This window comes from Myotis yumanensis, unplaced genomic scaffold (genome assembly GCF_028538775.1).
Source record: "Myotis yumanensis isolate MYYU_CA2020_CCGP unplaced genomic scaffold, mMyoYum1.0.hap1 SCAF_2, whole genome shotgun sequence".
In the NCBI taxonomy this organism is placed as follows: domain Eukaryota; kingdom Metazoa; phylum Chordata; class Mammalia; order Chiroptera; family Vespertilionidae; genus Myotis; species Myotis yumanensis.
The window spans coordinates 175,454,620-175,471,552 of NW_027223753.1; the positions used below are offsets into that span (position 1 = coordinate 175,454,620).

Sequence of the window (16,933 nt, forward strand, 5' to 3'; positions counted from 1 at the left end):
TGCAGGTTTGATCCTCAGTCAGGGCACATACAAGAAGAACCAATGAATGTGTAAATAAGTAGAAAAACAATTCAATGTTTCTTTCTCTCTCCCCCTTCCTCTCTCACTCTAAAAAATAAATATAATAATAAAAAAAAGAATTAGTGAGTACTTAAAAAATGCCTATATTATAGTTCATATACTTCCAGAATAACTTGACTGATTATTGTTAGTGAGTGACAAACTTTTATCCAGAATACCTAACCCATGAATTGTACCAATTATGTGCCAAACTATAAAATTTTTCATCTAAAGTACACAAGCTATGCCCGGCCTTTGTGGCTCAGTGGTTGAGCCTTGACCTGTGAACCAGGAGGTCACGGTTCGATTCCCGGTCAGGGCACATGACTGGGTTGCAGGCTCGATCCCCAGTGTGGGGCGTGCAGGAGGCAGCCGATCAATGAGCCTCTCTCATTATTGATGTTTTAATCTCTCTCTCTCCCTTCCTCTCTAGAATCAATAAAAAAAAAATATATATATATATATATTTTTAAAAGTACACAAGCTCTTTCTATAAATTCTAAAAGTTAATACAGTAAAAAACAACATTCTGCCCAGCTGGTGTGGCTCAGTGGTTGAGCACTGACCTATGAACCAGGAGGTCATGGCTCAATTCCCAATCAGGGCTGATCAATGACTCTCATCATTGATGTTTTTAATTCTTTCCCTTTCCCTTCCTCTCTGAAATCAATAAAAATATACTTAAAAAAAACACAAAACCAACAACATCCTTAGTTTCCAGGGATAAACAACACCACATGACTAAACCTTACAGTCACTTTGATGATGATTCTTAAACTATATTGTTATAGGACCTTGTTATTAACATCATTTCAGATAATAATGCTCAGAATTAAACCAAACAAACAACCTTGAAATTGTTATACTTTCATATCAGGAAATTACATGTACTATAGATTAAAATGAAATACAATCCTAATATTGTAAAAACCCCCCCAACAACCCTCTCCTTAATTATTATTATTTATAATCCTTAGGTTTAAATGACAACAATAAAGAATCATATTTCATTTATTATTCTAAACTTTAATGACACTTTAAATACCTGGTCTACTGAAGAAATATTTAAAAAAATCATCATCGAATTAAAATCCCACAATTTTTTTTTAAAGGATGTTTCTGACAAGAATTAAAATGCAAAAATGTTTAAAATAGCAAACTGTGGCTTTTAGGAATTATGCAAAGTCAAGAAGCATGGAAATAGTGAGAGAGAGAGAGAGAGAAAGGCTGGGTTCATTTGGACTGCAAAAAAAAAAAAAAAAGAGCTCATTTTTTTAGCTCTTTTATGTCATTCAGGATTTTAAGCATTTAAGAAAATGTAGCCCTAGCTGGTTTGGCTCAATGGATAGAGCGTCGGCCTGCAGACTGAAGGGTCCCAGGTTCGATTCTGACCAAGGGCACATGCCTGGGTTGCGGGCTCGACCCCCAGTAGGGGGCATGCAGGAGGCAGCCAATCAATGATTCTCTCTCATCATTGATGTTTCTATCTCCCTCTCCCTTCCTCTCTAAAATCAATAAAATATATTTAAAAAAAATAAAATGGAGCCTTGGACTCAAATAACTGTCTACCACGAAATTAGATGATTTATCGTTTTTTAGTGAACAGAGAAGCCAGAAAAGGCATGAGGGGCTAAAGGGGACAGTATGAACTAAGGCAGGAACACATAAGATCTATATAGAATGCAAATAATAGGTATTAATATAATTGAGGTATAGTTGCAGAAAGTAAAGCTGAAAAAGCAAGCAGAGGTCAGCCAACAGAAGGCCTAGAATAGAAGGAAGTGGGAAAACTTTGGATTTTACTCAGTAGTTTCCAATCAGAGGAGAGACATGATTATTACATTTGTTGGAAAATAACTGGTGGCAAAACGGGCTAGAGAAGCAAGACATTAGCGAAACACTAGATTATTGTTTCAGTTTAGGTAGGAACTGATAAGAACTTGAACAAAAGCAAGAATAGGAATGGAAAAGAATAGGAGAAACTCTGAGAACTGATAGGCTAGATTGATTCAATAAAAAAGAGAGGAAAATCTAAGAAATTTTCTAGCTGTGAAATAATAGGAAATATATATATACTAGAGGCCCGGTGCACAAAAACTTGTGCACTCGGGGGTCCCTCAGCCCAGCCTGTGCACTCTCGCTGTCTGGGACCCCTCGGGGGATGTCCACCTGCTGGCTTAGGCCTGCTCCCCAGGGGATTGTGCCTAAGCTGGCAGTGATACATCCCTTGGGGGATGTCCACCTGCCAGCAGGCCGAAGCTGCAGTTGAACATCCATAGAGCTGCTGAGGAGGCAGGAGAGGCTCCCACCATCGCCGCTGTGATGCCGTCAGCCTGGCTTGTGACTGAGCAGAGCTCCCCCTGTGGGAGTGCACTGACTAGCAGGGGGCAGCTCCTGCATTGAGCATCTGCCCCCTGGTGGTCAGTGTGTGTCATAGTGACCAGTCATTCCCAGTCGTTCTGCTGTTAGGGTCAATTTGCACATTACCACCCTAACGGGTCTGGCTCAGTGGATAGAGTGTCGGCCTGCGGACTGAAGGGTCCCAGGTTCGATTCTCGTCAAGGGCATGTACTCTGGTTGCGTACACATCCCCAGTAGGGGGTGTGCAGGAGGCAGCTGATCAAAGTTTTGCTCTCATCGATGTTTCTAACTCTCTATCCCTCTCCCTTCCTCTCTGTAAAAAATCAATAAAATATATTTGGAAAAAAAATTGCATGTGCACATTACCCTTTTATTATATAGGATAGAAACCTGGTGCACAGGTGGGAGCCAGCTGGTTTGCCCTGAAGGGTGTCCCGGATCAGGGTGGGCAGGGGACCCCCAGCTCCCTACGATCGCCCACGCCGCCTCTGCTCACGATCGCTGGCTCTGCCCATGCTCAGGCCTAACACCTCTGGCCAAGGCATTAGGCCTGGGCAAGGGACCCCCAGCACCCCACCATCGCCAACTCGGCCCCTGCTCCCTGCGATTGACGGCTCCGTCCTAATGCCTCTCACCCAGGCATTAGGCCTGGGCAGGGGACCCACAGCTCTCCAAGGGACCTCCTGCTCCACCCCTTCCCAGGCCTAACGCCTCTGGCCGAGGCATTAGGCCTGGGCAGGGGACACCCCCAGCTGCAGCCGCCCGAGATCTCGGGCTCCGCCCCTGCCGGGGCCTAATGCCTCTGGCCGAGGATTTAGGCCCGGGCAGCGGCGACCCGCAGCCACAGCCGCCCCTGCCCAGGACTAACGCCTCTGGCTGAGGCATTAGGCCTGGGCAGGGGACCCCCGAAGCTGCAGCCGCCACCCCCCCCCCCCCCCGATCGTGGGCTCCACCCCTGCCCGGGCCTAACGCCTCTGGTCGAGGCGTTAGGCCCGGGCAGCAGTGACCCGCAGCTGCAGCCACCCCGCGATCGGGGGCTCCGCCCCTGCCTAGCTCCCATCGCTGGCTCCACCCCTACTTTCTGCTATCACTGGCCAGTGCGGCCAAGGCGCCCAATTCTCCGATCATGGCTGGGGGGCAGGGCAAAGGCGGCCCATAGGGCCGCCTTTGCCCTGCCCCCTGGCTCTTAGCTCCCCCCTGGGTTTCCGATCACTGTCAGTGGCAGGGGGCTTCTTCTGTGCTTTCCCTTTCACCTCCCTGCATTGTGCCTACATATGCAAATTAACCACCATCTTTGTTGGCGGTTAACTGCCATCTTGGCTGGTGATTAATTTGCATATCTCGCTAATTAGCTAATGGGAAGGGTAGCGGTCGTATGCTAATTACCATGTTTCTCTTTTATTAGATTAGACTAGAGGCCCGATGCACGAAATTCAGCCCTCGAAGTCACCGCTTCGTTCGGAAGGTTGTTCAGCTGTCTGGTCTAATTAGCATATTATGCTTTTATTATTATAGATGTGTGTGTATATTTGTCTCTGGCCCCATGTTTCTGATACAGAGCGTCTAAATTCCTTGGAATTTCCTGGGTGATAGGAGTGTCTTTCATTTTAATGAGGTGACTCTTGGTGGGTTCCTGGATGAGGGCTGGTCACCAGAAAGACGAAGCCATGATTAGAAGCTTGGAACTTTCAGGCCCACCCCCCATTCTCTGGAGAAGGGAGACAGGCTGGAAACCGAGTTAATAATTGATCATGCCTATATGATCTCCAAAGCATGGGATCTGGAGAGTGTTCAGGTTGTTGACACATCCGTGTGTTGGGGGGTGGCACACCTCAACTGCACGACGACAGAAGCTCCTCTGCTTGGGACCCTTCTGGACCTCATTCTATATACCTCTTTATCTGGCTGTTCACCTGTATCCTTTGCAAAACCCCTTTACACAATAAACCAGGAAACAAAAATAAATGTTTCCCTGAATGCAGTGAGCTGTCCAAACAAATTATCAAACCTGAGGTGGGGGAACCTGGATTTTTAGCTGGTAGATCAGAAATACTGGGGACAACCTGGAACTTGTGATTGGCATTTGAAGCAGGGGCAGTCTAGTGGAACTGAACCCTTGACTTGTGGAATCTAACACTAACTCCAGGTAGATAATGTCAGAACAGAATTGAATTGTAAGACACCCAGACTGTGAAGAAGTAACTGGTGTGGGAAAAACGCTCATTTCTGGTGTCAGAAGTATTTTGAGAGTAAGGGAGAAAAAGAGTTTTCCATTCACTAGCTTATTGGAAAACAAAAAGTAGGCTCGGGGAAGAACACTCATGGAAAATATCAAATAAGCAGCCGAAATTTGAGTCTGGGGCACAGGAGAGAGGCTTTAATGGAGATATAGACTTGAAGTCATCAGTATTGGGCAGTAGATGAGATCATTCAGGAATAGAGTATAAACTGTGAAGACGGCAGGGGGAAGAGGCTCAAGGAAAACCCATATTTAAAGGTTGGCTAGAAAAAACAAGTGATTATGAATGAGACTGGGAGATGGTAAGTAATGGCCTTTGAGAGTACAAGATCTCTAGAGTGGTATAGGTAGAATCAGATTTCCAGCATCAGAACCATCATGCATTTTGGTGGTAGAAGAAAGAAGAGCGAGCCATGAATCGAAAGGCTGAGGGAAGACCTTTTTTTGGAAGCAGTGGTGGAGGAGGAATAGGAAGATACAGGCCAGAGTGTGTGGATGAAGACATGAGCACAGCCATTTTCTTTATAACAAATAAACAACAACTAGCTTCTGACTACAGAAAGAAAAAACCAGTTTGGGAGCATTTCTTATCTTTTAAAATATGCAAGAGAGAGTGATAAGGACTAGAGCAGAATTCTGACAAAGGTCAAGGGGGAAAAAATGAACAGCTCAAGCACAATAGCTACTTCTCCACGGGATGGTAAAAAGTTTTAAAAAATTATGAAATAGTTCAAGCATACATGAAATAATTTAATAGCAGAACTGCAGTATATTCATAATTGTCATGTACTTAGTTCCTCCTAGATTCATTTTTCTTTAGGATTTTTATGTTATTACCTGCCGGCTGAATGTATTCTGTACGTGCATCCAGTAATCTTCAATTGGATCGTAACAGTATATTGCCTTGGTCAGTCCACCAGCAACATATATCAAGTTGTTTAAGGATACAGCTGTTATACATCTCTTGGCAATTGGGATAGCTGCACGAAGTAGCCAAGAATTCGTTTCTGGATCATAAGATTGAACCTAATACATAGAAATATTTAATTAAAATTTCTAAACAAAAATGTAAATTTGCTTAATAAAAAGCCTATCAATATATAGAAACATGATTAAAAGTCAAATCTCATTAATTCACAGAATTAAGAGAGTTAGCTTGATAGTGAACTGTAAAATATGAAATTCTCAAATGTACATTTATTATTATCAAACAGAATAAAGTAACAAAAAGAGATTGCTTCCAGGAGGAATGGCTACCAAGTTTGCTTTACTTATTTCCATGAAAATGAATAGTTTAGATTTTTAAAAAATTGTATTATATAGCATAACTATGATTTAATCTGAATATAATTTCTTTAACACTTTTAGGGATACCTTTCTTCAAAAGAACATAAGTAAATCTCAATTCAGTGTACTCTGAATGATAACAAATTCTGAATTAATGAATTTTAAATATGTAACTTTGACCACATTGTATAAAGTTAATTTAGAAAAAAAAATTGACAAAATTCAGTTAACTATTGCTAAACCAATTAGGTAATAGACAGCTGTTTCCAGAATAAACTTTGTATTTCCTGAGATGTCAGGGTGGCATAAGTTCTTTGTCCAAGAATTCCATGAAATGCAGCAACTTTGAACCATCCTCTATTTATATTACAGAGGTTTCCTTTTCTCATCTTTGTTCTAAAAAATACTTTTAATGTATGCAGAAAATGACCCAGTTGGAGGCAGCATAATTAGTTACTGTGTCTTATCCCCTTTGCCGATTCATTTCCCAACTGTGTTTTGTGTGAATAATTTTTCGAACCTATTGACTACAGCAGTAAAAGGTTTAAAACAACTTATTTAGTACAAGATCTCAACATTGAGATTAGTCTCATTTCAAACAGATCAAATCATGCTTTTTACAGCGAATTGTCAGATATATTAAAATCTCTCTTTACTAACTTGAAATTCAGTATTTTCCCTCAAAAGTATAAAGTACCAAGTTTTAAAAGGCCTTTCACACTAAGGAACCTCGCTATCTCCTTGATAAACCTTCCATATTTCTCTTCTTATATATGTCATTGGTAATTTCGGTAAGAGAACATGCCTTACCTTATCAGAACAAGTATTATCATCAGGTCCGCCACCAATCACAAACAGTTTGCCTACACAGCTAGTCACAGCAGGAGAACTCACTGCTTCCTTAAGGGGAGCAACTTCAGTCCATCGATTTGAAAAGGAATCATAACATTCTACGCTGCTAAGCCTGTTCTGTCCATCATAGCCTCCAACAACATATACCTATATATAAAATACATGGGGAAAAATCTTAATTAACAAAGCGAATCCTGAACTAGTTGGCTAAAGAATTAAGTGACCTCTCTCCTTTAAAGAGCACTTGATAACTATAATTGCAATATATTTAGCTCAGCTTCTGATACTTTAAAAAATTTACCACCACCAAGGAGTCTTTTTAGATATTTTTTTCATAATAGCCTCCTCCAATGAATTTTTAATACCACAGATAATTGTATTAATTGTACCACCTCTGTTTCAAATTAGAGCAGTTCTGGTTTCTCATTGGTAGCTCTGAAATATCTCCGCAGGAGAGCCTGGTACGAAGGGACCAGTCAAAAATACATGTGCAAGCAAGTATGCTGCTTTTTCTTAGATTGTTTATTAATTTGAGGAGGCTTTGGAAGAGCTGATAGAGAGGGAGGCAGGGAAAAGCTAAAGGACCCAAGTTAGCTCTTGGAATAAAATTTATATTAGATTTAACTTTAAAAAGGAGGGTGTAGTTACTTTTTAAAAGTTTGGAAACCACTAGTCCACAAGTGATTCTCAAGTTCCTAAGAACAGCAAAGGGTTCAGAATCAAATTACATATTTTTTTATACAACTTATTAGCTGCAGTCAATAACAAGTTTAGTTTAAAATATGTTGGTGAGTTTATCTTCACACTTATTTTAAATTTGTTTTGCCCCTACTTGTACAAATAAAAAAGATTAAATAACACCACTCTAGATAAATATATCTCTGCCTGACTGCCAAAGTCAGTAAAAGGAAAAAAACTGCTTGGATTAGACATTGGCTTATTTTTGTACTTGATGCAACGCCTTTATTTTCCATGTTTCTTAGGCATTTAGACTCCAGTGGCGCATGAAAAGAGAAATGTGGTGTACTGTCACGAATTCCAAATTGAGAGAACAAACTATCCATTCAAAAGTACAGTGTCAAATTGTTTATATCTTCAGTTTATCTATTGAGGTTAGAAAGGGAAGGAAATACAATTTGAAGCCAAAATACCCAGAGGGTGAGTAAAATAAAGGATTCAGCTGTGGTATTTATTTTGGAAATGTACCAGCAATAGTGATAAAAAGTGGTTTCTCTTACTTTACCAAGGAGGACAGCCATTTTGTGACGCCATCTGCCTTTGTTTAGAGAAGCAACTCTGATCCAAATATTTAACTGTGAATTATAAATCCAGACATCACGGCCATTGATTCTTCCACCTTTAAATGCAAAACAACGCACATTCAATATATATGTATCTATCACCAAAGGATCTATGCCCAAGGCAAAGATAATAAAACACGGGATTTATTCACCTAGTCCAAGAACTTAAGAATTCAGTTCAATAAATGAAAACAAGGACCCTCTGAAAGCTTAATGCGAATAGTTCTACAGAACAGATTTTAACATTGCCAACTGTTATCTTGAGAAATAATTACAGCCCGGCTAGCGTGGCTCAGTGGTTGAGCATTGACCTATGAACCAGGAGGTTACGGTTAGATTCCTGGTCAGGGCACATGCTCGGGTTGCAGGCTTTATCCCCAGTGGGGGGTGCCCAGGAGGCAGCTGATCAATGATTCTCTCTCATCATGTTTCTATCTCTGTGTCCCTCTCCCTTCCTCTCTGAAATCAATAAAAATATAGTTTAAAAATAAAAGAAATAATTATAGGCCTCAAAAAATAAACTGCAGACTCTGAACTTTACAAATGTATATAGATTGTTATTTTAGGAGCTGGTAATCAGAAAACAGAATTATTATTATTTTTAAATATATTTTTTATTGATTTCAGAGAGGAAGGGAGAGGAAGAGAAGAGAGAAACATCCATGATGAGAGAGAATCATCGATCAGCTGCCTCCTGCACACCCCCTACTGGGGATCGAGCCAGCAACCCAGGCATATGCCCTGACCTGTGATCTCCTGGTTCCTAGGTCGGCACTCAACCACTAAACCATGCTTGGCTGGGCCTGAATTACTTTAAAAAAATTATAGATTTTTTAAAAAGCATACCATTGTACAAAATAAAGTATGTGTTGTTATATGTTCAGTGTAGTAATCTAGTAATCTGCAAAGCTAATATGATCACCTAATTAACAGACTTCAGACCATACATACTGTAGTTACAGCAAAAAGTCATCTTGGTTTTATTTGCTGTATAAACTAATCTGCCTAAAGTGGGCATATCCAGTGTCACTGTTTTCTTTTGTGACACTGTTTTAATTTAAAACAGCCAAGCTATGTTCAAATTAAGAGTAGCTACTATAGTAATTATTTACCTGAAACAAGAATGTCATTCCTTAGTGCACAGACTGCATACTCTGATTTGGTAAATTCTGGAAGCTTAGCCAAAGACTTCCATTCTCCTGTCACAGGATCATAGCACTCAGTATATGGAAGATTAAACCCTCCAACTCGTTCACAGCCGCCAACGACAACTATCACCTCAGAATAGCCAGTTGACCTAAAATTATTGTAAGAATAAATAATATATTAAAAATATACTCAAGATTATTTCAGACCCTAAAAACATGCCATTATCATTAAGAAAGTGGAATAGTATTATAAACAGTTGAATTTATTCTCTATGAATGTACCAAATAACACAGGCTACCAATTATTACATTGAGAACATTCACAAGGGATTTAGTGTTATCATTTTTTTCCACAGAAAATTCCTATGAGTATTTTTTTTTGAGATTGCCTTAAAAATTATAAAGCAGTCCAAAGAGCCTACCTAACTCAATTGGAACTCTGGTAATATTAAGGATGATTTTCAAATGAAGTTTTGCAGCAATTCAGATGTGCATAACCACACATGATGATGCACTTTTTCTAAGTGTAGGAAAATGATATTTTTCTGTCAGATTGCTAGTTCTAAAAAAGCTACTTCACAGTATAATCTACTACCCTGTAAAGGAGTATAGTTATGTGCCACATAAGTTGTTGTTTGGGTCAAAAACAGACTGCAGATAGAAGGGTGGTCTCATAAGATTGTAATGGAGCTGAAAAATCCCTATCACCTAGTGACATCATAAAGTTGTAGTGCAATGCGTTACTCGTGTTTGTGGAGATGCTGGTGCAAACAAACTTACTGCACTGCCAGTCATATAAAAGTATAGCACATAGATTTATGTATAATACATAATACATGAAAATTATAATAAATGACTATGTTTATGTATTAACTATACTATACTTTAAATCATTGTTTTAGAGTGTACTCTTTATACTTAAAAAAATTTGCTGTAAACCAGTATGCTGTGTTATACCAGCAGCAGCCTCATACATTTTGCTTATTGTGTCTCTTGACTGCATTATTTTCTCTTGTGTTTGATTTCATCTCATGTTGTTTTGTGCAGTAACAAGGTGTAGACGGAGGCTTATAGCCTAGGAGCAATAGGTAATGCCATACAGCCTACGTCTGTGTAAGTGCACTCTATGATGTATGCACAACTATAAAATCGCCTAAAGGGGAATTTCTCAGAATGTATACCTTTTGTTAAGCAACACATGATTGTATATGTACAGAAATTATTTTTAAAACATTTTTTAAAGTTAAGTAAATTTAGGTAATCCCACTCAAAATGTTGGTAGTCACTAAAAATGTTAACAATGTTTATAACAAAGGATGTTAAAAAAGAAAAAAGCAAGTTAAAAGCTGTACATAAGGTACAATTAATATTTATATTAAAAAGGTCTGCACCCAGCCAGTGTGGCTCAGTGGGTGAGTGTTGACCTATGAACTAGGAGGGCATGGTTTGATTCCTGGCCAGGGCACATGTCTGGGTTGCAGGCTCGATCCCCAGTAGGGGGCGTGCAGGAGGCAACCAATCAATGATTCTCATCATTGTTTCTATCTCTCTCCCTCTTCCTTCCTCCCTGAAATCAATAAAAATATATTAAAAAAATAAAAATAAAATAAAATAAAAAAGGTCCTGGCTGGTGTGGCTCAAGTTAGTTGAGTTGTCCCATGCACCGAGAGTTTACAGGTTTTATTCCCAGTCAGGGCACATGCCCAGGTTGTGGGCCGGATCCCCAGTAGGGGCGTGCAGGAGGCAGCCAATTGATAGTTTTCTCTCAGAGATATTTCTCTTTCTCTCCCTCGCCCTTCCTCTCTTCTCTCTAAAATCAATAAAAACATATTTAAAAAATAATAGACCAAAATGCTAATGATGATTATTTCTGCATGTGTGGCTTCCCACTTTCTAGTAACATAAAATTTCAAAACAATAATGAGCATGGGCTATTTTTAGAGTGGAAAAAACAACTTTTAAGAGCATTAAGAGAGTCCCAAAATTTGTTAAACATTGGCTTTTTAATTTTGTACTTTAAACTTAAGAGAGAGACAGGAAAAACTGAGAGCTTAACCAAGCTCTTTTTGTTCATAAGGGTCTATGGAATTTTAAAGTTAGTTGGCTTTGCCCAGGCCAGTGTGGCTCAGTTAGTGGGAGTGTCGTCCTATGCACCAAAAGGTTGCTGGTTCCATCCCCAGTCAGGGCACATACAAGTATCAACCAATGAATGCATAAATCGGTAAAGTAACAAATCTCTCTCTCTCTCTCTCTCTCTCTCTCTCTCTCTCTTTCTCTCTCCCTCCCTCCCTCCCTCCCTCCTTTTAAAATCAATAAATAAATATTCTAAAAAATTTTTGAGATATAGTTTTCACTTTCCAGAGTAGCAAAGATTTACAAAAACTAATAATATGATATGTTGACAAAGGAGTTGAGAAATAGACACTTTCATATTTTTGGCTGAAGTATAGCTTGGAAGAAAATTTTATACAGTAACTACCAAAATTAAAAATGCCCATATCCTATGACTGAGCAATTTTATTTCTAGTAATTCAAGTTTTAAATTATCAGTATATGCAGACATATGCACAATACTGAGCATTCTTTGTAATGACAAAAATCTAGAAACAACTTAAACATCTATCATCAAGAGATGAATCAAATAAATTATGGTATCCATATATGGGGTACTATACAGCTTTTAAAAAATTATTTGAGGCCTGGCCAGTGTGGCTCAGTGTTGGAGCATTGGCCAAAGGATCGAGGGTTTGATTCCCCATCAAGGGCATATACCCGGGTTGCTGATCTCTCCCTCCCACCTTCCCACCCCATCTCCTACCCCCAGCCTCAGTTGGGACATGTGTGGGAGGCAACCAATTGATATGTCTCTCTTACATTGATGTTTCTCTCTCTCTCTCTCTCCACCTCCCTCCCTTCCTCCCTTCCACTCTCTCTAAAAATCAATAGAAAAAAATATCCTTGGGTGAGGATTAACAAACAAAAAAAGATTTTAAAAAATCCATAACAAAAAGAAAAAAGTAAGTCTTTTATGTGGCGATGTAGAACAATCTCCAAGATACTTTTAAGTGATAAAAACAAGGTGCAAAAACAAACAAACAAAAAAACAAGGTGCACAACTATTGTACCCTACTATCTGCATAAACAAAAGTGGGGAGGTATTTGGTATGCATGCACACACATGCACGCACACACACACACACACACACACACACACACACCCCACACTTATATGCAAAGAATATTTATAAAAAGAGTTCAAAAATTTGGTAACAGAGGTATCCTTTGGGACAACTGATATACCAAAGGTCAAGTAGAGGGAAAATTACAATATATATGCTTTTATGTAAAAATGTTAGAGTTCAAAATAACAATGAATTAACATGTATTTAAGATGGGAAACCATGTACCCTATAATATAGAATAATATCCTTAAGAGGGACTAGAACAAAAATTCAAAACAAAAAATTTTAGTCTTGGCTCTGCCACTAAGTAACTTTATGACAAGAACAAGTTTGTTCATTTAACTGTGCTTCAGTTTTATCACCTATAAAATAAAGAATGAAGGTATTTATTAATCTTACAACACTATTTTTTTAGATTCAACATTTTTTTGTATTAGTTTCAGGTGTACAGCATAGTGGTTAGATAATCATATACTTTACAAAGTATCCCCCCTGATATTTCCAGTACCATCTGGTACCATCAATAGTTATTACAATATTATTGACTATACATCCTGGTGGCTATTTTGTCACTACCAATTTGTACTTAATCCCTTCAGCTTTTATACCCAGTCCCCCGGCTCCTCTCCTTTCTGGCAAGCATGAGTCTTTTTTCTGTATTTACAAGCCTCTTTCAACTAAAACACCATTTCTTTAAAGAACACACAAAAATCCCTTATCTTAGTTTTCTCAAATGGTTTCTAATAGGAACTTGAACCTTGTTCCCATTATGGCAGTTATATTCCGATATTCATTATATAGTAACTGATTATTAGACAAGAGGTAGGGGCGTATTAAATAGTAGAGGCCTGGTGCACAGGATTCGTGCACTGGTGGAGGGCGCGGCCTGTGGGGATCAGCCTGCTATGGGAGCACCGCTCATCCCAGTCTGCTGAGTGGCTGTGCACCTGCCCTCTGAGCGACTGCTCCCTGGTCCGGCATCTTCTGTGGAGCCAGAGCACTCACTTCTCCAGGGGAACTGGTTGGGGACGGGCCCAAAGCCAATAGCACTGAGAGGCAGCAGAGTAGGCCTCAGTCCCACGGTGGCCATGAACCCGCCTCCCAGCCTCCAGGGTCAGTGCTGCGCAGCCTGCAGGCATCCGGAGGAGGTGGTAGGGAGTGAGGAGGAGGAACCTGGGGCAAGGAGGCAATGATCGCAGCCCAGGGTTCCTGCCCATCGCCCGGGGTTCTCAGCGGGAACAGCCGCTCATCCTGGTCAGCTAAGCGGTGCTCCCACTGTGGTAGCACAATGACCACCAGGGGGGGAAGCTCCTGCGTTGAGTGTCTGCCCCCTGGTGGTCAGTGCCATCATAGCGACTTGTCAAATGGTTGTTCTGGTCGTTCTGTTTGGTTGCTGGGCTTTTATTATATAGGATTAGCTACCTATTGCTCAATTGAGTATAGCAAAGAGCATTGATTTTTTTCTCATAGATATGAACAATTTATGCTTAAAATGAACCATTTGATAGCAAGCATTTCTGCCTCAATCACATTTCCTATTCTGTAAAAGTACAGCATAAATTTAAAATGTATTTTCTTCATGAAACCAGTAATAATTTTTATTATGTTTTTTGTGTGTCAAACGCTAGGTTATGCATTCTTTCATATGATATCTCTAATACTCACAACAATTTTAAAAAATATATATTTTATTGATATCAGAGAGGCAGGGTTAGGGAGAGAGAAACATTAACGATGAGAGAGAATCATTGATCGGCTGCAGACCCACACTGGGGATTGAACCTGCAATCCAGGCATGTGCCCTTGACTGGAATCAAACCCAGGACCCTTCAGTCTGCAGGCAGATGCTCTACCCACTGAGCCAAACTGGCTAGGGTACTCACAACAATTTTACAAGGTAGATAATATTATGCTCATTTTACAGATGTGAAAACTGATACATAGTGAAGTTAAAGTGCCTTGCCCAAGATCATAGAATTAACTAGTATAGAGCCAGATTATACTCCAGGCCTGTTTCTGAAGTCAGTACTCTAAACACATCATGATGCTTGGTGTTTATTAAAAATAATATTATGGCCTTAGCTGGTTTGGCTCAGTGGATAGAGCATCAGCATGTGGACTGAAGGGTCCTGGGTTCGATTCCAGTCAAGGGCACATGCTGGATTGCAGGCTTGATTCCCAGTGGGGGGCATGCAGGAGGCAGCCAATCAATGATTCTCATCATTGGTGTTTCTATCGCTCTTTTCCTCTCCCTTCCTCTCTGAAATCAATAAAAAATATTAATATTATGTATTAGCACAGACATTTAAGGTTGCATAATACATATTATTAAAAAGACAACTACTGTTCCTAAGCTTTGTTCCTTCTGTGATTGGTCTCCACTGTTTTCTCTCCATGGGTTTACAACTGGCAGTGTAGATTATCAAACTTTCATGCTTGGGTGCATTTTTGGGTTTTCTCTGTTTTTTAAGAGACACGTGGGTATATATATGTAGAATATCTAATATGCGTTGAGCTCTGAAGGATACTTGGCACAGGATAAACACTAAAGAAACATTGACTGATGTGGAGTATAACCTAACTGTTCATTGGTGGAAACTGACTGTCATCACCCTAAATCTGGAGTTAATCTTTGCATCGCTAATGTGAAGACAACCAGATAGTCTGTGTCTCCTACTTTGACACATTACCTAGGATGAACTCTTGCCAGAAATACTTAACTGGTCTCCATTAAGCTGAGGCTTGCAGAGCCAACTTCGTTTCCAGAAACATAACTAAATGCAGGTAAATGATACCATAAGGAAGTAACCAGACTGATACAGAAGGTGGAATACTTTTCTGGACAACTTGGCCAACAACAAGTCAGAATCACAAAAAAGAAATTGTTCCGAAATAAGAGAGACTTCATGGAAATAACCAGATGCAATAAGTGATCCTGGATTAGATCCAGATTCATTAAAGAACAGTCTGGAGGAAGTATGTATATGAATTGGGTATTAGATAATATTAAATAACTATTAACTGTAAGTGTGATATTATTTTGCCTGTTATTTTTTTTTAAAGATGCATCCTCAAGTAAAAAAAAAAAGTAACATTGGCTGAATGAATGAATGAATGAATGAAAAAGTCTGGGCTGGAGATATAGGTTTAATAGTCAATAGCATGCATGGTAATTAAAACCATGAGAGTAGATGAGATCGCCTAACAGTGGTCGGCAAACTGCGGCTCGTGAGCCACATGTGGCTCTTTGGCCCCTTGAGTGTGGCTCTTCCACAAAGTACCGGCTCTTCCACAAAATACCGACTTCTGTGCATGGGCCACAAAGTTTCAATCGCACTGTACGTGCGCGCCCCCAGGTGGTATTTTGTGGAAGAGCCACACTCAAGGGGCCAAAGAGCCGCGTGTGCCTCGAGAGCCGTGGTTTGCCGACCACGGGCTAGGAAAGTGTGTAAGGCAAGATAAAGAGATGTGAACCAAAGGGACTACCAACATTCCCAAGACTAGATATAGAACCATCAACTGGAAAAGAGCAGCTGAAGAAGTAAGACCATGAAGAAAATGGTACTCCACAAGCTAGAGGAGGAGTTTCAAGAGGGATTAAAGCAATTTATAATGTCAAATCCTAAAGAGAGATCAAGCTGGATAAAGACTGAAAAGAGGTGTCTAACAAACAACAAACAGAAGGTCAGTGATGACCAGACTGAGAGGAGTTTCAGGAGAGTGACTGGAGCAGAAGTCGGGAATGAACTGCAGTTGCAGAAGGGGAGACATCACCCCTTTTTCAAAGAACTTTGGAGTTTCTCAGAAAGATGAGAACCTGTATAAATAATACACATTGTTCAGATAATGAAATTCCTAGTGATGGGTACTAACATGCAGTAACAAGTAAGTGAAAGACAATATGAGGGACAGAAGTTGATTGCAGAGTTGTAAGATAAAGGATTCCTCACAAAATGCCCACATAAAATAAATATCCGCTATTATATTTATAATGGTCTGAAAATTCAATATAACTATAGTTTGCTTTTTTCTACTTGCCTCCTAAAGAAAGGTGATATAGCAATCTTTTATACAGATGTGTTCCACTGTATAAAATGGATTGGTCTGCTTCAAAATTGGAAGTAAATTTTTGCAAATCAAGTAATTAAGTGAATCAGGAAAAGTATTTATTATCTAACCTAATTAGTCTGAGTCTCCAATATGTTCATTCAGGTCATTTCTCTGTAAATAACATTAATAATAAATGAATTCCTTTGATTTTACAACACATATCCCTTGGTCCCTTCTAATCCCATGAGATATACAGAATAGGTATTATCAGTCCTATTTGACTCCAAAACATTCTTCTGCTACAAGGGACTCTGTTTGGAAGAATGAGTGATTTTCCTTGGAGGGACACTGTGCATCCAGAAAAGTTGTGGAATATCCCTGAAGCTGTTTAGCTTTCTTATAATACATTTAACCGTGGCCTCTCCACATTCTTAAACTCAACCCAAGTCTCTG

The 16,933-nt window shown here is 39.7% G+C and overlaps 1 protein-coding gene across 5 annotated transcripts in view; it reads right to left on the reverse strand.

Annotated features, from left to right (window-relative positions):
• KLHL24 (kelch like family member 24) overlaps window positions 1–16,933 on the reverse strand; it is a 41,930-nt gene that overhangs the window by 13,253 nt on the left and 11,744 nt on the right. For all 5 annotated transcript variants that reach the window (XM_070406719.1, XM_070406716.1, XM_070406715.1 and 2 more), the window contains 4 exons: window positions 9,213–9,397; window positions 8,038–8,156; window positions 6,758–6,946; window positions 5,498–5,686 (listed from right to left, as the gene is read on the reverse strand). In XM_070406719.1, coding sequence (XP_070262820.1) covers window positions 5,498–5,686; window positions 6,758–6,946; window positions 8,038–8,156; window positions 9,213–9,397 — 682 coding nt within the window. The remainder of the gene's footprint in view (window positions 1–5,497; window positions 5,687–6,757; window positions 6,947–8,037; window positions 8,157–9,212; window positions 9,398–16,933) is intronic.